Here is a 25652-nt window from a genome sequence, read left to right on the forward strand (position 1 = left end):
CGGTATTTCCTTCCCCTGCCCGGTTCCTGTCTGTTGTCAATTCCTCCCGCTCTTTCCCGCTATCTGCTCCCTTTCCCGGCACGCCCTTCCCCGGTGCCTTCTCTCCCTTCCGCATTGTTTCGCAGGTTTTCCTTCGCTCCTTGTTTCCTCCGACTTGATATTGCTCGTAGATCATTTCTGTCTTCCGTGCAGATTGATCAACGGGGCTTGTTTGTTTGTTTGTTTGTTTGTGTTACGCACTCCGCTCTGTATTATGTTTAAGAGCAGGAAGTGGGGATTGTCTTAGTTGTGTGTTATTCGTTCCTCACTCCACTCTGTCTTAAGTTTAGGAGTTGGAAGTGGGGATTGTCTGTGTAGTGTGTTCTTTGTTTCTCACTCCGCTCTGTCTTTAGTTTAAGAGCTGGAAGTGGGAATTTCTGTGTCACTTTGTCTTTAGCTCTATAAGTGGCACAAGCTTGTCATCAGCTGCTCTTGTGGCCCCAGTCTTGCTCTGTCTTCAGTTTATGAGCCAGACTGGAATTGTACCCCTTTTGTATCTACTGCCTCGAAGGTACCCTTGCTGGTAGTCACTCAAGTTCCCTTGGTACCTCCTGGTACTCGCCTTGACTGCTAGATTTAAAGCCCTGACGCTCACCTGGTGAGGTAAGTGGAATACTATGTTGAACACTTATGTATCAGTCCTGTAAAGTGTTGGTGAGGTTAGTATTGTTGTACTTTTATTTCCAGCCATCTCCTGCCAACAAGACTGCAGCTACATCTTCCTTGCTGGGGGAGAGTGGTATACTCACTGGGAAAATTCCCCCCACACTTTTTGGTAGCAGCTGACTTTGAGCGAGGTTTCTCTTCTCGCTTGGGTCGTTGGTGTCTAGAAGTGTGTGGGACATTTCATCTTTGCTTCCGTGGATGAACAGCCTCCTCTACCGAGAAGGATCCTTGACAGCATGGGCTGAAAGATGTATGGCGAGTTAAGGAGCCCCTGAATGCGGGCTATACGCACTTCTCAAATCTGGCTCAAAAGTATTCAAAATTAGATTTTTTTTTATTTCTGTGTCGGAAATTGAAAAAGTTGAGATCTTTAAACTCCCAAGGGTAATTTCAAACCACAACCCTCTGGTGATAAAATACGATCTGGGAAGGCAGGAAAGGTCAAAAGCTAGCTGGACGTTTGAAAGAAGACTACTGGCTGATAGCAGGTTTTTAGATCATATGAATATTTGGGTAGGAGAATTTTTTGCGGCAAATAGGTATAGTACGTCCCGAAACGGAGTGTGGGAGGCTTTTAAAGCCGCTTTAAGGGGAGAGACGTTCAGCTGTTCTGCTAGGCTTAGAAGAGAGGATAGGGGGGAGGTAGAGAAATTAATGGGTAAGCTTGTCATTGTGGAGGAACAACATATAAGGGATATAGCCGCAGGTGGGGATGGTGAGGATAGCCAGAGCGTATTGCTGGCGGTTAAAGCGGCATTGCAGAATGAGGTTACACAGAAGGCGATCGGGGATTTTCAAGCTTCAAGGGCTAAGAGGTATGAAACAGGGGAGCAAGCTGGTAGAGTTCTTGCCCTTCGGCTAAGACAGGAAAAATCTAAGAATGTGATCACCTGTATAGAGGAGGAGGGGAATATATTTACGGATGTTAAGGATGTTTTGATGGTGTTTAAAAACTTCTATCAAAAATTGTATGAAGAGGGGGATTCGGACAGCAACCAAGTGGAGGGGTGCTTTGATAGGGGCCCTTGACTGGATGATGCAACAAGAGCGGACCTAGATAAGGATATTTCGTATACCGAGGTTCTATCTGCATTGCGGGAGCTAGCGTCTGGGAAAGCCTCTAGCCCTGACGGGATCCCCCTGGAGGTATACAAAGCTATGGAACGGGAGATTGTGCCTCAGTGGGTTGATTTATTTAATGGGATTATGTACTCAGGGGTGGTTCCGGATTCGTGGAAAGAAACCAACATTATAATCTTTCATAAGAAGGGGAAACCAGTGGAAAAACCAGGGTTGTACCGGCCAATATCCCTAATCAATGCAGATACTAAACTCTATTCAAACATCTGGGCAAAGAGGTTGGGCAGGATCATTGGCGGTCTCGTCTACCCATGGCAGCATGGGTTCGTTCCTGGGCGTGGCACCACAGATCATATATGCAGAGCTAAAACTTTGTTTGACGCCTAGGAAGCCATGGGGGGGTGGCCATGATCCTGCTCGACGCAGAGAAAGCCTTTGATCGAGTTGGTTGGAGCTTTCTCTGGGGTATATTGTCGGGCAGGGGTTTTGGGCAGAAAGTCATCAGAGCTATTAAGGCTATGTACATGGACCCAGTTGCAAGAATTACAGTTATGGGTGAAAAGTCGGATGAGTTCAAGATACGGAGAGGCACGCGTCAGGGCTGTCCTTGTTCCCCCATCCTTTTTTCTCTGTATATTGACCCCCTTATTCAGAGAATATTAGACTGCCCCAGTATTTCCCCAGTGATTCTTAATGGTCATGTCAATAAGATATTAGCATATGCAGATGATTTGGCCATTATCACGATGAATCCACAGCAAGCACTTCCGGTTTTGGTACAGATGGCGAAGGTTTTTGGTCTAGGTTCAGAGTACCTCCTCAACGAATCCAAAACACAGATAATTTGTACAAAAAATATCCCGAAATCTGATTCAAGATTTGTGGACTCTGCTGTTTATTTAGGAGTAAAGATCAATGCTTCAGTGGGTAGAATAGTGGAAGAGAACTACCCCCCCTAATTAAGTCTATAGAGGCTGAATTAAAAAGGTTGGATGTGATGCATCTTTCTCTGGTAGGGAGGGTCAACGCTCTGAAGATGTTAATGTTCCCCAGAGTGTTGTATTTGTTTAGAGCCATACCCCTATTTATCGAGGAAAAAACTATGAAACATCTTGAATGTGTCTTTATTAGGTTTATATGGCAGTATGGCAAGGTTAGACGCTCTACGAGACTTATGTCATTACCGAGGGAAAGGGGCGGGATGGCACTACCCAACCTTAGATTGTATCATTGGTCTTGCCTCTTGATTCAAATGTCTATCTTTCTTCATTTTGACACTGGTCCTGTGGGAGAAATTGTAAACCCGGACACTCAGGATCCCCCCCCAATTTTTAAGATGCTGTTGGGGGGGAAAGCAACAGGCTTGTTGCTGACCGAAGTGGAATACAGGTTTTATAAGAAGGCCCGATTTAAGACTTTATATGGGGCTTGGCAGGTATGGAAAGCTATTCTTAAATTTTTTAATGCCCCTAAAATTATTTTCTATCTCCACTTGGAAAATTCAAGTCTTTTACCTCAGTTAAGAGCAGATAGGAACTTACAGGTTTGGAAGGGATTGGGGGTTAAGACTATTGGAGATCTAATGGAAGGGGATAAAATAATTGGGTTTGAGGATATGCAAAGGAGGTATGGCGTCCCTGCTAATCAGTGGCTTATTTATGGTCAAATCTCCCGTACATTAATGGCCCTCAGACCTCAAATGAAGCCTCTGGTCGATTTCCCTGTGGTTGAGGCCCTGGCTAGAGGTTGTAGGATGATTAATGTGGTTTATAATCTTTTGGTCTCAAGGATTCAGGACGATGTAGGGAAGGTGGAAAGTGACTGGGCAACTAAATTGGGAAATCCGGATGTTGATTTGGATCTCGCACTATGTCTAAATAAAAAGCTCTTTCGGGCCTCTAATTTACGGGCTCAGCACTTTAAAACCGTTTTTAATTTGTACCATACGTCGGCCAAATTATTTGCGTGGGGTGTTAGGAATGACGATTGCTGCCCTAGATGTAATACGGGTCAAGCAGACTTAGTACATATGTTTGCTACCTGCGACCGGCTGGGCCCAGTTACGGATGCGAGTATGAAATTTTGGGAGGGGCTGCTAGGTCACAGGATCGATCTATCCCCAACACTGATGTTAATGGGTACAGACTCCAAACTGTCCCTGACAGAGGATGAGGCAGCCTTGGTTTTTATGTCGGTCGCTGTGCTAAGAATCCTGATCTCTGCTGGTTGGAAGGATGTTACAGCCCCCTCTTACCAGATGTGGCTCTTGAGATTTTTAGGGATACACAATATAGAGTCTTGCTTATATGAATTTAAAGGTGCTAAAAAACGAGAGATGGGCAGATGGTTTTGGGCCCCTGTTACGAAGTGGAGGGATAACAGAATCTGAATCTGGATCTGCACTGTTTGACATATTTATTTGTAGACAAAATGTATTTTATCCCCACATCATGAATTGTGCTTTTACGTATTTATATCTGAGTGTTATCTCTATGGAAATGTATTCCTGTGTCAATCGTTTTATTGCTGTGTTTGTGCTAAATTAATTCCTTAGTTCTTTTACTGCACCGCAACCTTCAATAAAATACAAAAATTTTTTTTTTAAAAAAGATATGAGAAACAGATCAATACAAGATAGTGTAAATAAAAGAAGAAGCTATGGTAGGACAGAATGTGTAGAGACATGCTAAAAGGTTCTTTTTTATAATTATCTAAAGAAAGCAAAAAAAGATCCTTCTTTTTGCAACTCACTGTAATGTAGAAAAATAGAGCAGAAGGTTAAAAAACAATGTTTCATTTTCTTTGCTATAAACAGCTGCTAAGTGACCTGGCCTGCCTTTCACCTGGCTGTTGGCTCTGCATTGTGACGTCAGAACTCGACTACAATAACTTATAACAGTTAAATTCTGACGTGGCTTAGTTATAATTGGCCACTGAGTGCATCAGTAGTCGCCGATTATAAAGAAATTAGAGACAGGCAAGCTGACCATGAAGTACCAGGTCAATGCCGTCTCCTCGACCTGTTTCTTCCTCCTCCACATTCTACATGAAATCTTCAAATGGCTACCCCAAAGCACCAGATGCACAAACACACATGCCCTCATCACCAGCTGGCTGGACTACAGCAACTCTCTCTGCTCAGGAATCGGCACACGTCCCCTTCAGAGATTGCAGATCATACAAAACGCTGCAGTAAGACTCGACATCCCCAGATGAACCCACATCACTCTCCCCACCCGCCCCCATTTCAAGGAACTACACTAGCTCCCTATACTGAAGAGATGGCAACCCAAACTGCTCACCCACACATACATTGCCCTATACAACCAAGGACCTGCCTACATTAATACCCACCTGAGGTATGCACCTGTTACAACGCATTCGTTACTCCGCACTACCATTACAACGCGACTTTTATAACGCATACCATTACAACGCATTGCGCTGGGGGGCGCTATAGGATAGGGAATAAGTATAATTTACTATCCAACACCTTCCCTAGGGTCCACGGGGACTGGAGTTAGAATAGTAAATTATACTTACCACTATCCAGCACCCCAAAGCGCTATGCGTTGTAATGGTATGCGTTGTAATGGTCGCGTTGTAATGGTAGGTAGTTGTAACGGTATGCGGAGTAACGTCATACATCCCCCACCTGACCTTCAACCAGCCTGCATCTCTCATGCTTGCCCACACCCCCTGCATCCACTGAAACAAAAGCAGAGGATGATCCTTTTCCTGCTCTACAAATCGACTGATTGATACAGAGATTGCAGAGTCTCAATTATTTTGTATAACACACACCCCCTATTTTCTAATTGTAAGCACTGTGTGTGTTTTTTATACTGTCAGCGATTTCCAATTTGAGTTTGCTATTTCGTTTTTGTGTGGAAATGTTTTTTTTTTTATTTTGTTTTTAATTTTACTATTCTCCAAAAGGGATTTTTTGTCTTGCTGGTATTGTCAGTTTGAAGTATAAACTGATGGAGACTGGACTTAAGCTAGAGAGAATGGAACAAAATAACATTTGTTTGCAAATAGAAGGGTGTGTCTTTAACCACCTTCTTAAAGGAGAGATTTTCGGTTGAGATTGGTGTTCCACAGGACCAGAGCTCCTTTTGGTGGTCTCAACACCTGTGAGTTTTGATTTTGAGCCTTGGTGTTAGAGGGATTTCTCGCTTGTGAGACCCAACACCCTCAGGTTTCCTGCAGTGGTGAGCAAGTAATGAGATGAGATAAAGTGGTTTGTTATGGTATATTTTGTTATATGTAACAATAGCTAATCTTGAATTTAATTCTTCAGTTGAAAGCGAGAGGCAGTTTTTTTTAAAGGGAGAGATGTAGCTGATTATGTCTTGAAGAGAGATGTGTGTAACAAATTAACATGAACGCTATGAGGGGCAAGTGCAGATTGTGATGAACTTGTCACCAATGCTTTGCCAACGTCTTTAAAGGGAAGCTTGTATTTGTTGTTTTCAGACAAGCCAGAGTGATAACGTGTTTTTAATTTGTGAGAAATAGGAAGAAATTACTTGATTTGACTACGAGCTTCATAAATGAAGTGAGAGTTGGAGCAGCTGGGTCTAAGTTAAACCCCAGAGACGTGGCTCTGAAAACAAGCCTGAGCACTGTAACGGTCTAGTGGTTATGCCTTAGTGGGGCAAAGCCCCTGAAACACCACCCAACAATGTATCACCCTCTGCCCAGGCTTGGCCAGAGAGCTTAAATAAAGGGACCGGAGTCGCTCGGGACTTACGGTCCACACCAGCTAACCAGAGTGCAATTGTCATTATCTTAGCGTAACCCTCATGTAATCTATATTGACCCCTGCAGCGTACCAGGCGTGTGTGCAGCCCTTACACTGGCGACGAGTGATGGGATGCAACTAACCCACATTACGGAAGGCGGCATGCTTATGAGGAAAAGAGGACGCGCCTGCACTATCTGATGGCAGCGGCGGCCCCCACAAGAATGCGCCGGAGAACAGCAGTAAAATCCCGGTAAGCGGAGCAGCGGAAAGCGGACCGGCACAGATTACCGCCGCAAGGTACCTGGCAGCTCCCCGAGTGATTGCGCCCAGTGAAGAAGAGGCCGCGACGTGTCCCGAAGGATCTGCGGGGCAGACCGGAGCGCGCGCATGCATAGAGGCGCCTTGAGCATTCCAGGCCGCGCGAAGGCAACGCGCATATCCATACTAATATAATAAAGAGAGAGCCCAAACCTTTGAGGCGGGTAATCTCAGGAACCACAGCACCAATCACAACACCAATACAACGTTGGAAAGGGCAGTTGCAGCAGAAGGACATAGGCTATGCAGAAGCCCACCATATACATTTAAAAGGTAAAAGAACCGTGCCAGCAAAGTAGTCCCTTGTGGGCGTGTCTGCGTGGTGCTGTGGGCGTGTGCTGGGGGGGCGTGTGGTACGTTCCGCCCTTCATGCCATGTCTCATATCATGCGCTAATCCCACCCTGTTCCCTTTAAATACCCCTGCACCCCATAATCATAACCCACCCGTACTCCTTAAATACCCTAACACCCTTAAACACTAACCCATCTTAATCCTATAAATATACCCTGTACCCCAAAACCCAAACCTATCCCTAAACCCTAAAAATACCACTGTACCCCAAAACCCAAACCTAGCCCTGAACCCTATAAATACCACTGTACCTCAAAACCCAAACCTACCCCTGAACCCTAAAAATACCCCTGTACCCCAAAACCCAAACCTAACCAAGAACCCTAAAAATACCACTGTACCCCAAAACCCAAACCTACCCCTGAACCCTAAAATACCCATGTACCCTAAACCCAAACCTAGCCCTGAACCCTAAAAATACCCCTATACCCCAAAATCCAAACCTAGCCCTGAACCCTAAAAATACCCCTGTACCCCAAAACCCATACCTATCCCTAAACCCTAAAACTACCCCTGTACCCTATAACCCAAAACTATACCTGAATCCTTAAAATACCCAAACACCCCAAAACATATACCTCAGTACCCCAAAACATATGCCCCTAAACCCATACTTACCTTATCCAAACATTTTTTTAAAACATGCCTACCACAAATGAATGTGTTCTTCTGTAATGTAAATTGTGCTCATGCCATGTTGTCGAGTTCGTGCAATATAATATTGCAAGGAAAAATAAAGTAGGGAAACTCGAGTTCACACACTACTGAACGCGCACTCTTAAGTGCATCAGCAGTGCACTGTGAATCGGAGCGTTTCACAGGCCTGTCACAGATAGGAAATGCTATCAAAACGAAATCATACAAAACAATATACTACTGGCCGGCAGCAATTCATACCCGGACAACGTCGGGACGGGCTGCTAGTGAGCAAATAAACCGACAGCCAGCTCCCAGTGCACACAAGTGGGGACAGATAAGAAATAATGCGGCAGTGCCGGTATACGCCACAATAGGGACATGGGCAGAGGGCAGATAAGCCCAAAGTAACAAGCACAAGCCAATACAACCAATTTGGGGAGAAAACAGCAACAAGCACTGGCAAAACCACAGAGAAAAAAAATCAAGATCAAAACACCACACCACCAACAGTAGCAAAGGCCGTTAACCCAGCGCCCAATTGGCAAACAAGCACTAGCAAGAGCAAGAGAGAAGAGGCAAAGACGCCAGAATGAAGGCTAGCAGTGCAAGATAACACACCATGTCAAATCAGCCAGCCCCAGCAGCCCAGCACCAAGCCGCACAACCTGCGCAACCGCCACCACTGCCAGTGCACTCTCAAATTCACGCACTACCGCCATTTCGTGAGCTAACTGATCCGTCTACTGCTTCACCGAGGTGGACGGTGTGGATTGGTCGCCTCAACAACTACTTCGTGGTAACTCGAGAGACGATAGGGGCAGTCAAAAGATCGCTACTTCTGCATTTCGCAGAGGATGAAATTTATAATCTGTTTGCACACCTCCCTATGACGCCGCAGTCAAGGGGTTAAATGAATGAATGAATGAATGAATAAGGGTCTTGTAATGCGCAGACTTAGCCCAAGGGGCATCAAGGCGCAGGAAACAAACAAACATAACATCTCAGAAAACAAACATAGATAGTCTCAGAAGTACGTGAAACCTAAGATCCGTAGGCCTGGGAAAAGAGCCAGGTCTTTAAGAGTTTGCGGAAAATCCCCAGTGAGGGTTGATTGGATAGTTCATGGGGGAGAGAATTCCAGAGCTTCGGGGCCAAGATGGAAAAGGCTCTTCCTCCCCACTTCGCCCTTTTAAATCTGGGAACAGAGAGCAGATTTCTAGAGGCTGAACGGAGAGTTCTACTAGGAGTATAGGGGCTGACCAGAGATCTAATACCCTCAGAGCCTGATCCAAATACTGCCCTATGGGCCATGCAGATGAGCTTGAAGGAAATCCTGGCTTGTATTGGTAGCCAGTGGAGATCTTTCCTAGCCTGAGTTGCAGAAGCAAGCCTAGGATGGTTCAGGACCATCCTGGCTGCGGCGTTTTGGACCATTTGGAGGCGATGGAGAGACCTCTTATTGATGCCACCGTATAGTGCCTTACAATAATCAAGCCTGGAAGCGACCAGGGCCACTGCTGATTGTTTACGGGCATCAGGTGATAGATACGGGGCAATCTTTTTCAGCGTACGGATGATGGCACAGCAAGTGGACACTGTTTTGTTGACCTGAAGGTCAAAAGAGAGGGCCGGATCTATAAGTACGCCCAGATTCCTGGCCGAGTGGGTCAGGTGGGGACAATTCCCCAAAGAAGAAGGCCACCAATCCCCAGACAATAAGTCTTGACTTCCTCAAAAAATCAAGACCTCCGTCTTTTCTCCATTCAAATTTAGATAGTTACGAACCATCCATTGCGAAACTGCCTCCATGCAGGCTCGGAACTTGAGTGCAGAATCTTCTGTTGATTGAGTAGTGGAGACCATAATCTGTGTATCGTCAGCGTATTTCAATACCTGGTATCCAAAAGAGCGTACCACCTTGGCAAGTGGGGTTACATAGATGTTAAATAAAAGCGGGCTCAAGGCAGAGCCCTGTGGAACCCCACATTGCACAGACTGAGAGGGGGACATGAAGTTACCCAACTTTACTTTCTGCTGTCTTAGATGGAGGAAAGAGGATAGGAGATTCAGGGCACTGCCTCCCATCCCTATCCCCTTCAGCCTGTCCACCAGGACTGAAGGGGACAGGGTATCGAAGGCTGCCGTGAGATCAAGTAGCACCAACAACGTGGTCTGTTCTCTGTCGACCTCAGTTCTGATGTTGTTAACCAAGACTGTGAGGGCAGACTCGGTGCTATGGGCAGTACGAAATCCATGTTGGGAAATATCCAGCAGGTTCGCGCTCTCCAGGTAAGAGGCCAGATGACGATTAAGATGGGCCTCGAGTATCTTGACCGGGGCTGGAAGCAATGATATGGGCCGAAAAATTTTCAGGACTTCAGGGTCCAGAGAGGCCTTTTTCAAAAGTGGCTTGACCACTGCAGTTTTCCAAGATAAAGGGAAAATCCCCTCAGTGATAGCCATATTCATGACCTTTAGAAGGGGGGGGGGATAACCTCTCTACAGGTCTTCAGGATCTTTAGAGGACAAGGATCAAGGGGCGAGCATAACTTACTGGCATCTAGAAGGCGGTTCAATTCTTCCAAGGTCAAGGAAGGGAAGCTTGTAAAACCGGGACTGGGACCAAGTTTAGAGATCTCATCATCAGTGGGATCAAGGAGGGAAGGCGGAGGTGCACTATTTGTGTCCAGCTCCATATTGAGGATTTTAAGGGAGTTATGAATATCCTCAATTTTAGAGTAAAAAAAGCCTGCAATATTATCGCAGAGGTCCTGTGTCTCAACAACAGAGTCGGAAGCTTTCGGTGTCGACAGAGTGTCGATAATTTTAAAAAGCTCTCTAGAGGATTTTAGCGAGGCAGTAATGTTGCTAAAGTGCTAAATGATCATTTTGACCCCCAGCTTAACCCTCACTACAAGGGTTTCATGTTCAGACAGGCCAGACAAAGAGAAGGGGAGTCAATGGACGCATTCCACGCCCGCCTCAGAGAGCTAGTGAGCACGTGCACCTAGGACGATCAGACCAAAGAAGTAACAGCGCAACTCATCCAAGACTGCCGCAACATGACACTGCGGACACTCATACTTCAACAGCCACGAATTACCTTAGAGGAGATCCTGATACTCACTCGATCGCATGAACTGTCCGATATTTGAGCGACCGCAATGGAAGCTCCGCTTAACCAACAGGCTGACCCAGTCTTCAGAGTAAAGACAGAGCGAGTTGACGCCATCCGCACACCGACCCGGAGTGGGCGAGGAAGGTGGCCCACTAGAACGTCACGACGCCCACCATGTGGATATTGCAGGAGAGAAGAACACAATCCAGATGACTGCCCGGCGAGAGGAAAGACATGTACCAAAGGTGGCATTCCTAACCATTTCGCGACCACTTCGTATGTCGGGGAGGCTCCCGAGGTAGAGGCAACCCAGGTAGAGGCAACCCAGAAAAAAAGAACAATAACAGGGGCAGTAAGACACCTCTCACTGGAAGAGCCGACAACGTTGCGTCCAATGAAGACACACTCTCACCACCATCCACGCTTAGATGACTCTTCAACAGAAGACGACGAGGAGTGCTATTTTGTTTCATTTGCGGGTGACCTGAAGAAAAGACTGAGACCGCTGCCGAAGTGCAACATCGAAATTGATGGGTCCCCAGTAACTGGATTGATTGACACGGGAGCAACCGTCAACGTGATGGATCTACAACATTACAAGTGCCTAAAACCAAGGCCGCAACTCACCCCATCTAAAATCAAAATCCTAACATACGGAAGTCAAATGCTGCTTCCCCTCAAAGGAAAAATGGTGGTTCAAGTGAAATCGGAGGACCAAGAAGTCCCAACGACATTTCACGTCGTAGACAGAGAAGCGGACATACTTGTTGCCATACCGCGGAAGACCTCAACCTAATTGCGTTTGCCAACGCAGTGAAAGTACTCCAAACAGATGACATTCTAGAGCTGTTCCCACAACTCTTTAAAGGACTAGGAACTATTAAGAGGCAACCAGTAAAGCTGCACATCGACAAAGCAGTACAGTCAGTCGCTTTAAGACACCGACGAATCCAGTTTCACCTCCGACCGTTGGTTGAGCAAGAACTCCTAAACCTAGAGCAACAGAGGGTGATTGAAAAAGTTACAGGTCCCACTCCGTGGGTGTCGCCCATGGTCATAGCCGAAAAACCGAAGCAACCAGGAAAAATTCGGATTTGCATCGACATGAGAATACCCAACCAGGCCATAAAACGGGAAAGACATCTCACGCCAACGGTAGACGATATACTAGCCGACCTCAACGGCTCACAATGGTTCTCAAAGTTGGATCTAAATGCTGGTTATCACCAGTTGAGGCTGGCTGAGGAAAGTAGATACATAACAACATTCTCGACCCATCTTGGACTCCGCCGATATAAGAGACTACATTTTGAAATATCATCTGCGGCCGAGATATTTCAGAACGCGGTGAGGGAGATTTTGTCAGGCCTCCAAGGGGTCCTTAATGTAAGCGATGATATCTTGATCCACTCCAAAACAATCGAAGAGCACCACCGACGGGTTAGAGCTACCCTGCAACGGTTAGCAGAGCACAGCATGACCCTTCATAAAGAAAAGTGCCAATTCTTTCGTAAAACAATCGACTTTTTCGGATATGTGTTTAGCTCAGATGGTGTCAAGGTAGACCCGAGGAAGTCCCAAGCTATTCAGCTTGCTCCAGCTCCAACTAGTGCGTCTGAAGTGAGAAGCATCCTAGGGATGGCAACTTACTGTGCAAGATTCATCCCAAACCTAGCCACCATTGCAGAGCCCTTACGGAACCTCAAGAAGAAAGAATCACAGTGGCAATGAACATCCGATGAAGACAGAGCTTTCAACCAAATAAAATCGGCTCTGCTAGACAGTACCACGATGGCTTACTTTGACACTACTCGACCCACGGATGTCCTAGTCGATGCCTGCCAGGTTGGTTTAGGGGTACTACTTACCCAGGAGACGGACCCAGGGACCAGGGCCCCGCTAGCATTTGCGAGCAAGGCACTCACCGCGACAGAGGCTCGATACTCGCAAATAGAGCGCGAAGCACTAGCCGCCAAGTGGGCATGCAATCATTTTCAATTATATGTGAGTGGAAACCCTTTTTCGAATGGTGACACCAACTGCTTCTGCCTTTATTCAAGAGGACGGCTCCTCACCCACCTCCCAGGATTGAACGGGGGCGATACAGCTGCAACATTATCAGATGGAGCTGATATACAGACCTGGGGCTCATCACCCCGCGCTAACAGCTGAATCGGATGCGGACCAAGAATCGAAGACCGAAGAGTTTATCAACATAGTCTCCCAATGGTGATGCCCCCGTGCAATGTCGATTGACGTGACCAAGGCACACATAGATACAGATGTAGTCCTCAAACGAGTAGCCGAGGCACTAAAGCGCGGATCTTGGGAAGGTTTTCTCAAAAATGTCCAAGGGTGGAATGAAGCTGACAGAACTCGCCTAAGACAATTTTGGAGGGTTCATGATGAACTTAGTGCGGCGGGCAATGGCATCATCCTGAGAGGATCACGGGTCGTGATACCAAAAGACTTGCAAGAACAAGCCACAGTCCTCGCACATGAAGGCCACCAAGGCACTGGGAGGATGAAATCAAGGATGGGGGAGAAGGTGTGGTTCCCTAACTTAGAAGAAAGTGTTCACACAGTAGTTCGCAACTGCAGAGCCTGCCAACTCACCAGCAACTCTGAAGCCCCCGCTCCAATAATTACAGAAGATCCAGCTCCGTCGCCATGGTCATGGCTCAGCCTTGATTTCGGGAGTTTCTCTGATGGAAGAATCACTGTGGTTCTAGTGGACAGCTACACCAAGTATCCTATAGTAGAGGTGGCACCGTCCACAAGTTTCGCAAACATCCAACTGATCCTGAACAAATCATTTGCTCTATTCGGCCTACCTCAAGTCATCAAGACAGATAACGGGTCTCCATTCCAAGGCAGCGACTTCAAAGACTTTCTGACAGAACTCGGAATAAAGCACCATCCGATCACTCCGCAATGGCCACAAGCCAAAAGAGAAGTTGAGCGGTTCTGCGCATAGCAACAGCTGGTGAGAAGGACCCAGAAGTGGTTCTCCAACACTTCTTGAGAGACTACAGAAGCACACCACATTGCACAACGCAACGATCACCCTGGTCACTCATGCTAACGGGCACTCGGCGTGATCTGCTGCCCATGGCGGACAACTGGAGTCCTGAACCGTACAACCCGGCGGATACGCAAGAAAGAAGACGCAGTACCAACAAAAAGGCCAGTAGGCGACGGGGGGCGCATACCTGGTTGCTAATCCCAGGGAGTTCCGTGTTAATACGGACCAGGTGGCCGGGTGGGAAGTTCCGTACCCCCTATGAACCTGGGCCATGGGTCGTAAAGTCAACGAAGGGAACGACCATCACCGTGGAACGTGATGGGGAAGAGATAACAAGAAACGTATCCTGGTTCAAACAGATCCCGCCAGTGGCCGGAACACTTCAAGATACCGAGATGTCACCAAGTGTGGAAATTCAGGTGGACAATTCTAGAAGTGATCCTAGTGACTCACCGGCAGCAAGTCCCGCAAGACCATCACCATCTAGGATTGCCAGCCCCGACAGTGTGACGAGTGACCGACGGCTGGTGAACTATGGACTCGGCCCAACCAGAGACTTGCAGATTTCGCATGTTAAAATTTTGGATTGGTAAAGAACCAATTTGGGATGGGATGTAACAGTCTAGTGGTTATGCCTTAGTGGGGCAAAGCCCCGGAAGCACCACCCAACAATTTATCACCCTCTGGCCAAGCGTGGCCAGAGGGCTTAAATAAAGGGACCGGAGTCGCTCGGGACTTCCAGTCCACACCAGCTAACCAGAGTGCAATTGTCATTATCTTAGCGTAACATGTAATCTATATTGACCCCTGCAGCGCACCAGGCGTGTGTGCAGCCACCCCCCCCCCCCCTTACAAGCAGGAGCTATTGGCTTTGCCATTCGCCGTAGAGGTGGACAGCTTCAACAGTACAAATAACAGTCGGCGCTTGCCATTTTATAGAGCTTTTATTCCTTATGGTTGTTGGAGGAGGTGGAGGGGGAAGCAATAGGGACAACAAGGGGGTGGGATGAAGGGAATAGGCAACACGACCAGGGCTGAAGAGGAAGACGCAACATGGACGGGGTGGGGGGAGCAACTCAGACGGATGAGAGTGAAAAATGAAGTCCACGAATGAGAAGTTGTGGGTGGGCCCCAGGCCCCTTGAAAAAGACAATGGGCCAGATGTAGGAGCCCTAATACCGGTCGGAAACTGCCGATTTCGGCCGTTTCTGACTGGTATTAGGGTTTTCAGATGTAGGGGGCTGAAAAATACAGAATCGGTATATTTACCGATTCGGTAAAATTACCGATTCGGTAAAATTACCGATTCGGTAAATTACCGAATTGGTAAATATACCGATTCTGTAATTACAAATGTAGGTGGCACAGTTTACAGTGCCACAGGCCCTTAAGAGTCAGTATTGTACCACACAATCCTATTGTCTGGTAAAATACAGAATTCAGGTGTGCATGCACATCTGTGCTTGCACACAAGCCTGTACTTGGGGTGCTAGAGGGTGTCAAAGTGACACCCCCTGCACCCTTGCAGGATTCGGTATTTACCGATTCTGTAAATACAGAATCGGTATTTCCCATTGATTCCTATGGGCTTCAAAGCCCATAGGAATCAATGGGAAATATTGATTCTGTATTTACAGAATCGGTAAATACCGAATTTTACAGATTCGGTAATTCAGATTTTAAAATTACCTAAATCTACCCCCTTCCCATTTACAGACTATTAAATACCGAATCGGTAAAATTCGGTATTAAGAGTCTGTAAATGGGAATTACCTACATCTAGCCCAATATCTCATGCAAGTGAGAAGGCGCGCGCTGACTCAGGTGAGACCCAAAAAGGTCAAAAAGCCCTTCTCGTAAGAGTTTCATATTTAACCAGGTTTATTTTATACTGTGTTTGCGAGTGAATAGAAGGAATTTCAGGGATTTATGGATTGAGCATCAAGAAATTTGTAAATATTTGAAAGGCAGGTACAATGCAAGAGAATTGAGCTTTAATGGCCTTTTTAAGCATTGCACTTTTCATAAAACCTCCCATCGCTTGAAAGACTTAGATGATAAAAATGGTCCTTTACTGACACCCAGTGGTCAGTCAGAATATACTGCTGATTAATATCTCGTTGGCGGACCGGGTTTAAAAGCACGTGAATCCCAGTCCGTCTTTGTCGTTCTCGCTCTTGTGTTAAAGTTCCCCCGTTAGTGTTTGGCTTTTCTCTTGTGCAATAATCCTCCCATCATTCTGCTTGTCTCCCAGTTGCTAAAGACGGGAATGCTGTACTCCCCTTCACCTTAATCTGTTTATACTTTTCTCATACCACCTCTTCTTGCCCCAGCGGTGCACTGAATAATATTACCCAAGAGGTGTTTGTTCACTGATGCTTTTCTCGCCTCCTTAAACTGCAGTTGCTCTTAAACCTCTCAAATGTATTTTCATTTTCAGTGGGAAACTGGTGTCTCCAAAGTGGAAGAACTTCAAGGGCCTGCGTCTGCTGTGCAGGGACAAGATCCGCCTGAACAATGCAATCTGGAGAGCCTGGTACATCCAGTGTAAGTGACCTACACCATAAACAAATAAATACTCGAATTTGTAGAGCATGGCTTACCCATGTGGGTATCCAGCCGCTGTCCATAGGCACAGGGAAATTAACTGATTTGCCCAGAATCACAGGATGTAGAGCCAATGCCGATACTCGAGCCTGGATCTTTAACTCCGAGGTCACGCCACATCCTACGTTTCATCATTCCTGCCGTCCTGGCAGTAACACCTGTGCTCGTGCATCTCAGTCCTAGGAACAGCACCTTGCGATTCTGACAGTCAAATGCAATCCCATCACCTCACACTGACATTCAGCAGAGAGACGATCTACCAGTGCTTCTCAATTCCGACCTTCAATGCTGTTATTCCAGCACTGGGGCCCAATAGAGGCCTCCAAGGGGTTTCCTCAGTCACGACAGACTAGCGGTATTACTGCCAGAGTATACAGCTCAGACCTTGCAACCAGTCCTGACCTTGCACTCCTGCTGTTTTAGTATTGAGACAGTGAGAGAACTTGAGCTTAACGTGCTGCACCGCTGCATTCTGCAATATAAACAAGGCTGCAGTTCGAACAAGGAACCCCCTGCATTCATACCTAGCCCCAGCTCTGCCAGAACATAAACAAGGCTGCAGTTCGAACAAGGAGACCTGATTCACACATGAGTCAGTGCAGGCCATCCCTGACCTACAACCCCACTGCATTCATACCTAGCACACAGCTCTGCCAGAACATAAACAAGGCTGCTGTTCCAACCAGGAACCCCCCTACATTCATGCCTAGCACACAGCTCTGCCAGAACACAAACAAGGCTGCTGTTCCAACAAGGACCCCCCCTGCATTCATACCTAATACACAGCTCTGCCAGAACATAAACAAGACTGCTGTTTCAACAAGGAACCCGCCCTGCATTCATACCTAGCACACAGCTCTGCCAGTACATAAACAAAGCTGCTGTTCCAACAAGGAGCCCCCCTGCATTGGTACCTAGCACACAGCTCTGCCAGAACATGAACAAGGCTGCAGTTCGAACAAGGAACTCCCATGCATTCATACCTAGCACACAGCTCTGCCAGAACATAAACAAGGCTGATGTTCCAACAAGGACCCCCCCTGCATTCATACCTAGCACACAGCTCTGCCAGAACATGAACAAGGCTGCTGTTCCAACCAGGACCCCACCCCCCTGCATTCATACCTAGCACACAGCTCTGCCAGAACATAAACAAGGCTGATGTTCCAACAAGGAACCCCCCCTGCATTCATACCTAGCACACAGCTCTTTGAGAACATAGACAAGGCTGCTGTTCCAACAAGGAACCCTACTGCATTCACACCTAGCACACAGCTCTGCCAGAACATAGCCAAGGCTGCTGTTCCATCAAGGAGAACTGATTCAAACATGAGTCAGTGCAGTCCATCCCTGGCCTGCAACCCCACTACATTCATACCTAGAACACAGCTGTTCCAGAACATAGACAAGGCTGCTGTTCCAACAAGGAACTCCCCTGCAGGACGCTCCTTTGCTGGAGCAGCTGTGCGCACAATAAATACCTATAACATAACATAACATAACATTCATACCTAGCACACAGCTCTGCCAGAACACAAACAAGGCGCTGTTCCAACAAGGAGACCTAATTCACACATGAGCCAGTGCAGTCCATCCCTGACCTGCAACCCCACTGCATTCATACCTAGCACACAGCTCTGCCAGAACATAAACAAGGCTGATGTTCCAACAAGGACCCCCCCTGCATTCATACCTAGCACACAGCTCTGCCAGAACATGAACAAGGCTGCTGTTCCAACCAGGACCCCACCCCCCTGCATTCATACCTAGCACACAGCTCTGCCAGAACATAAACAAGGCTGATGTTCCAACAAGGAACCCCCCCTGCATTCATACCTAGCACACAGCTCTTTGAGAACATAGACAAGGCTGCTGTTCCAACAAGGAACCCTACTGCATTCACACCTAGCACACAGCTCTGCCAGAACATAGCCAAGGCTGCTGTTCCATCAAGGAGAACTGATTCAAACATGAGTCAGTGCAGTCCATCCCTGGCCTGCAACCCCACTACATTCATACCTAGAACACAGCTGTTCCAGAACATAGACAAGGCTGCTGTTCCAACAAGGAACTCCCCTGCAGGACGCTCCTTTGCTGGAGCAGCTGTGCGCACAATAAATACCTATAACATAACATAACATAACATTCATACCTAGCACACAGCTCTGCCAGAACACAAACAAGGCGCTGTTCCAACAAGGAGACCTAATTCACACATGAGCCAGTGCAGTCCATCCCTGACCTGCAACCCCACTGCATTCATACCTAGCACACAGCTCTTCCAGAACATAGACAATACTGCTGTTCCAACAAGGAACCACCTGCATTCACACCTAGCACACAGCTCTGCCAGAACATAGACAAGACTGCAGTTCGAACAAGGAACTCCCCTGCATTCATACCTAGCACACAGCTCGCCAGAACATGAACAAGGCTGCTGTTCCAACAAGGAACCTCCTGCATTCATACCTAGCCCACAGCTCTGCCAGAACACAAACAAGGCTGCTGTTCCAACAAGGAGACCTGATTCACACAGGAGTCAGTGTAATTCGTCACTGTCCTGCAGCCCCACTGCATTCATACTTAGCACACAGCTCTGCCAGAACACAAACAAGGATGCTGTTCCAACAAGGAGACCTGATTCACACATGAGTCAGTGTAATTCATCACTGTCCTGCATCCCCACTGCATTCCTACTTAGCACACAGCTCTTCCAGAACATAGACAAGGCTGCTGTTCCAACAAGGAACCACCTGCATTCACATCTAGCACACAGCTCTGCCAGAACATAGACAAGGCTGCAGTTCGAACAAGGAACTCCCCTGCATTCATACCTAGCACACAGCTCTGCCAGAACACAAACCAGGCTGCTGTTCCAACAAGGAGACCTATTCACTCATGAAGTGATGGAGTGCAATCCGTCACTGTCCTGCATCCCCTCTGCATTCATAACTAGCACACAGCTCTGCCAGAACATAGACAAGGCTGCTGTTCCAACAAGGAGACCTGTTAGACCTGACATATTTGGCGCGAGTCTCCCTTCCATTTTTTGATGGATTGCCTCCTCTGTTTTGATGGGTTTTGGCTGGTTTTATGTTTTGGGCAATGTGCCGCTGCTAATCAGTGCCACAGTGCAAGTGCTCCCTATGTTTAATTGATATACTAATTCGATTCCATGGTTGGGTTATTTGATTTATCTGTCAGCCCTAGTACAGTGCACCATGTGTGCCCAGGGCTTGTAAATCAAATGCTGCTGGTGGGCTTGCAGCCCTGGTTGTGCCACCCACAGAAGCAGCTTGTAAAGTGTGTCTCAGGCCTGCCATTGCATGGCCTATGTGCATTCTAGCACTGCCATGTCGACTTGGCTAAGTGCACCCACTTGCCAGTCCCTAAACCTTCTCTTTGCTTCATATTAGACACCCCTATGGTAGGCCCAATGGCAGGGTGCATTGTAAGTATAAGGTAGGACATGCCCTGATGTGTGTAGCATGTCTTAATAGTGAATTAAAGCCATGTTCGTTTTTCACTATTGAAGGCTACCTGTTCTCATAGGTTAGAATGTGCAGTTGGATTATTACATTCTTCTAATCCTAACTGGCTCAGGGAACATGGTAGAAATTCAAATGTAGTATGCCTGAACTATAATAAAATACATCTTTTAGTAAAGTTGGTTTTAATATTTTGAGTTTGAAAATACCACTTTTAGAAAGTAGGTATTTTCTTGCCTAACTATCCAGGCCTGCCTCTGCTGGGTTGTGTATTCCTTGTCTGGGTTTGTGAGTGACAGAGCTGAGGGATTCCATGAGACAGGCTGGGGCAGCCCAGTGGTGAATAGAGAGATCTGCATCTAGATGGAAAGGAGGAGTTGCACCTGGGACCTGAATAGGGCTGGGCCTTCCCTCTACAATGCTGGCTCCACCCCCTGTGGCTTGTCTGATGTCTCTGCCCTGCACTGTGAAAGGAGTGGAGGAATCATGTCAACAGAGTGCTCCAGAGCTGTATCTTACCTCCACTGTGGTGGCTCCACCTCCTGTGGGGCGGGGAATGTCTCTGCCCTACACAGTGAAAGGAAGAAGAGAGTCATGTAAACAAAGTGCTCAGGAACTGGTTTGGACTGGGCAGAGGCCTCTCTGCCTCAGAGAACAAATGATGTTGGGGTATAAATATTGGGACCCTGATCCCAAGAAATTTGATCACTTCTACAACAAGAAACCTTTCTGTCAAGGAGAAGAACCAAGGAAGCTGCAGGAGTTTGGACTGCCCCTCTGCCAGTGTGCTGTTTGCTGGGTTGGCCTGCAGTGGTTGCTTCATTGCCAAGGGAAAGGAGAAGGAACTTGTTAAGGACTTTCATCATCTACAGAATATTCTTCAAGGGCTTGAACTTTGCTTGCCTCCTGCTGAAGTCTCAGGGACAAAAGACTTAATCTCCAGCTCCCCCTGAATTTGTTGGGAATTCTGACTCCAGACACTTCCGTGCTGCTGGGAGCTGGAAGTGCGACACATCGAGAATAAGCGCGTCGCCGCCGCAGCTGAAATCGTCCCATTGCCAGAGAAGTGAGCCTTCGCCGCATCTCCCTGGAAGCGTGTTTACATCGAAACTGCCTGCTGTCGCATTGCCGGAGAAGCTTGACGGCATCGAGAGAGTCGCCATCGCATCACCGGAGAAGCGTGTGGCACGGCCCGTTGCTGCTCCAAAGTACAGAGTCATCGCAAGGCTGCCAGGGCGTCATCGCATTGTCATCACATCGCCGCATCAAGGGCGCCATCTTCTCGCATCGCAACCGGATCGTCTCATCGCATCAAGGTGCCATCTTGCTCACCGCAACGGGCCCGCAAGCCGAGAATCTACGCATCACCTCCGCACCGGTAAGGCTCACGACGAGTCCCCTACTCTGCGCTAGCATTGAGGAAGGACGCAACCGTTCCCCCGGGTCACGGAACCGAAGCATCTCCCCTTTTGCAAGCCTTTTGCTCACTTTGCGTTACGCATCCAGGTACTTTGTTGAGAACTTTGTCGCATTTACCAACAACTTGAACTAAGAGACTTTAATCATCTTTTAAGTAATCTTAAATGTAATATTGTAGATTTTTGTCGTTTGTGGTCTTGTGTTAAGTCTATATAAAGAATACTTATTTTTATAAAAACCTATGTTGTGTCCATCTGTAGTGTTATCACTGTATTACTGTGTAAATTCACAAATGCTTAACACACTGCCTGTGAGATAAGCCTGTCTGCTCATGCCAAACTACCAAGGGGGTGAGCAGGGGTTATTAAGGAGTGTAATCCCCTTATCCTGACTTAGAAGTAAGGGTCCCTATTTAGACGAAGGTGAATACCATTGCCAACTAGAGACCCCCAGATCTAACATTGGTGGTCAGCAGTGAGGATTTGGACTTTGCATTTGTGTTTCATATACAGTGATTGGTGTACCCTACTAGTGAGTGCAGACCAAACGCGACCACATACTTTTTTTTTATAGAATCTTTTTCCTTGGAACTGTTATTTTTCCTGAAGACTCCCAATTCTTACTACCATGAGAAAACCAGCATCTGTTGCATCTATGGATCTTGATTTTGAGAAAGAGAGGTTGGAAACCTACACTGTGAAACAGATCAAGTATCTCTGCAGGAAAGTGAAAGTTGCTACACCAGGCATTTCTAAAAAAGGAAGACTACCAAAAGGCGCTGAGGGCCTGGGTAGAAGCAAGAAATGTCCCTGATCTTGTGGTGGAGCCTGTTGGGGATGCAGATGGGCAAATTGATGGGCCAGAGTTTCCAGCCAGGGGAGAGGTGCCGTCCCCACCTGACAGCAGCATCTCTTCCAAAAACCTGTCCCCCAGACAATTGGAAGACAGGGAGAGAAATAGGGCACTGAAGCTGGAGTTGGCTAAGCTTAAGGTGGAGGGTCAGAGGGAAACAGAGAATAACAGGTTGTCTTTGGAAAAAGAGAGAATGAGAATGGAGCATGAGAGGATGTTGAGGGAATTAGAGATCAAGGCCAAGGGCTTAGAAATCAATCCCTCTGGTGGCAGCGCACCATTTGTGCCTTCAGAAGGCAGGGTACATATTCCCAAGGATGTCATCAAAGATTTTCACAAAGGTGAAGATATTGGTCAGTGGTTTGCAGCCTAAGAGATAGCAATGTTGGCCCACCGGGTCCCTGAGAAGGATTGGGGAGCGGGGTTGTGGGGCCGTTTTCTGACTGAGGGGAAGGATACTTTGTTAGACCTACCCAGTGAGCATAGGATGTCTTATCTCCACGTGAAAGCAGCACTGATGACAAGGTATGGTTTGACTCCAGAACTCTATAGACAGAGGTTCAGGAAATTTAAGAAATTGGAGGGAACCGCTTGGGTAGAATATGTGTCTTTCTTTTGCAGAGCTATGGATGGTTGGGTGAGGGGTAGCAATGTGGATAATTTTCAAGCTTTCTAATATTTGATTGCCTGGGAGCACTTATCTGCTAATTGTTTTCCAGAGCTACGCCAGCACCTTATTGATAGGAAGCTGACTAACCCTAGAAAGTTTGCTGAGGAGGCGGACCGCTGGGTCAGTACCTGGGTCCACAAGGGTATTGTGGGAGACTCGGCTAAAGGTGGGCAGGGTCCCAAGCAGAAGAGTGGGGGGGACAAGGCTAAACAGAGGGAGTTCCAAAAAGGTCCCCAAAGTAATCCCCAAGGGAACCAGGCTAAGGGTTCCTAGCCTTCCCCTGAGAAGAAGTCAGGACCCCCGACAGGTCAACCTGTTCATAGGGGGCCTGTTACCTGCTTTCAGTGTAAGCAGGTGGGACACCTTTGGTATGATCCCCAGTGTCCCCAGAAAGGACAGTATGTGCCACCCCGTGCACCACCCCGTCAGTTGGCCAGTGTAGCCCTGGGTGGGGAGGAGATGGGTGCCCAAGTTGGGTGGGGTCCCGCAGAAATGTCCCTTGTCTCATTAGGAGACTTTGAGATGGTCCCTAAAACTCAGCTGCCTGATAACACTAAGAAATACAGGCAGTGGGTGACCATCAATGGCCATAGAGTGAATGCTCTGAGAGACACAGGAGCAAGTGTGACAGCTGTCAAGTGTCACTTGGTGTCTGAAGAGCAGGTAGTCCCTCATGCATTCTTCCCAGTTGTTGCTGCTGATAACACAGAGAGCCATTGCAAAGTGGCTCAAGTTCCCTGTGAGTGGGGGGGGGGGGTCTCTGGTACTCTTCAAGTAGCTGTGAGGCCATCCATGCCTGTTGATTGTCTGTTAGGCAATGATTTAGAAAGCTCCCCTTGGGCTAAGGTGGAGAAGAAGGCGCATTTAGAGATGTTGGGTCTGCCTGAGAGGGCATCTGTGACCACTCGGTCTATGGCAGCTAAGGGTGTTCAAGAAACCCTGGAGCCTGAAAGTATGGCCCAGGGACCTGCATAAAGAGAAGAGGTAGGGGGCAAGGGGAACCAGCCCCCATTGTTCCCGCGGTCCAGGAGGAGGCAGACCTTGAGAGGGATGCCCTGGAACCCACTGGTGAGCAAGTATCTGAACTGGGGAACCTACCTGAGCTGCCTCATTGGCAGCAAGGAGGGGGTCCCTCCAGGGAGGAATTTTGTGAAGATAAGCAGAAGTGCCCTTCTCTTGTGGGTTTGAGGCAACATTCCGCAAACCAGGCAGCAGGTGATCAGTCTGGATCACATTGGATCTACTGGGAGAATGGTCTCCTGTATAGCGAGCCTAAGGTTGCTGAGCCTGGGTCAGCCCGTGTGCTGGTGGTACCCCAGCGCTTCAGAGCCTTCCTACTGGATTTGGCTCATGATGTTCCTTTAGCTGGTCATCTGGGGCAAAACAAGTCCTTTGAAAGGCTTGTCTCCCACTTTTATTGGCCCCAGATGCGGAAGAGTTCAGCTACTCATTGTAGGACCTGTCAAACTTGCCAGCCAAGTGGGAAAAGTGTAAGGAGGCACAAGAACCCTCCCCAACCTTTCCCTGTAGTCAATACCCCCTTTGAACAAGTGGGCATTGACATTGTGGGACCACTGAACCCCAAAACAGCCATGGGCAACAGATTTATCCTGGTCTTGGTGGACCATGCTACCTGGTACCCGGAAGCCATTCCACTTGGGACAGTGACAGCAGCCATGGTGAGACGTGCACTGATGGGGATCTTCTCCCGTGTGGGGTTCCCCAGAGAGGTTGTGTCTGACCGAGGTACAAACTTAATTTCTAATTATATGAAGTCTCTGTGGAAGGAGTGTGGTGTTATCTACAAGTTCACCACTCCTTACCACCCACAAGGTAATGGGCTGGTTAAAAGATTCAACCGGACCCTTAAGGGCATGATCATGGGTCTTAAAGAACCAATGAGGCGTAAGTTGGACGTCCTGTTGCCATGCCTTCTGTTTGCCTACAGAGAGGTGCCACAAAAGTCTCTAGGGTTCAGCCCCTTTGAGCTTTTGTATGGTCAACCGGTAAGAGGACCTTTGAGTTTGGTCAAGGAAGGCTGGGAGCAATCTCCCAGGAAACTTCCCCAGGATGTATATATCTACATGCTGGCCTTCAGGAACCAGACTCGGCGATTCAGAGATCTCGCTCAGGCGAATCGGGAAGCCAGCTAGGAAGAAATGAAGTGGTGGTACAATCAGAATGCCACTCTGATTGAGCTTCAACCTGGACAAAAAGTTTGGGTCATGGCCCCTGTGGAGCCTTGTGCCCTCTAGAACAGGTGGACTGGTCCATATGAGGTGGTGGAGCGCAAGAGTGATGTTGCCTATCTGGTGAACTTGCGGTCCCCCAGGAACCCCTTGCGGGTCCTGCATGTAAACCGCCTGAAGCCCCACTTAGAAAGGTCCGAAGTGGGTATGCTCCTAGCGACAGATGATGGAATGGAGGAGGAGACTGAGCCTCTTCCTGATCTCCTGTCAGCGACAGAGCAAGATGGGTCAGTGGATGGTGTCAGCCTCTCTGTCACACCGACCCCTGATCAGCAGCAAGATTGTCGCCAGCTATTGGGGCAATTCTCTGATCTATTTTCCTTGGTTCCTGGTGTCACAGAGTGGTGCGTCCATGATGTGGACACTGGAGACAGTCCTC

General features: G+C 47.7%; 1 protein-coding gene across 1 annotated transcript in view; it reads left to right on the forward strand.

Annotated features, from left to right (window-relative positions):
• Window positions 1-25652, forward strand: part of MLXIPL (MLX interacting protein like) — a 941138-nt gene that overhangs the window by 317847 nt on the left and 597639 nt on the right. The window contains exon 2 of the mRNA XM_086954697.1: window positions 16429-16535. Coding sequence (XP_086810823.1) covers window positions 16429-16535 — 107 coding nt within the window. The remainder of the gene's footprint in view (window positions 1-16428; window positions 16536-25652) is intronic.

This window comes from Lissotriton vulgaris, chromosome 2_1 (assembly GCF_964263255.1).
Source record: "Lissotriton vulgaris chromosome 2_1, aLisVul1.2, whole genome shotgun sequence".
Lineage (NCBI taxonomy): Eukaryota > Metazoa > Chordata > Amphibia > Caudata > Salamandridae > Lissotriton > Lissotriton vulgaris.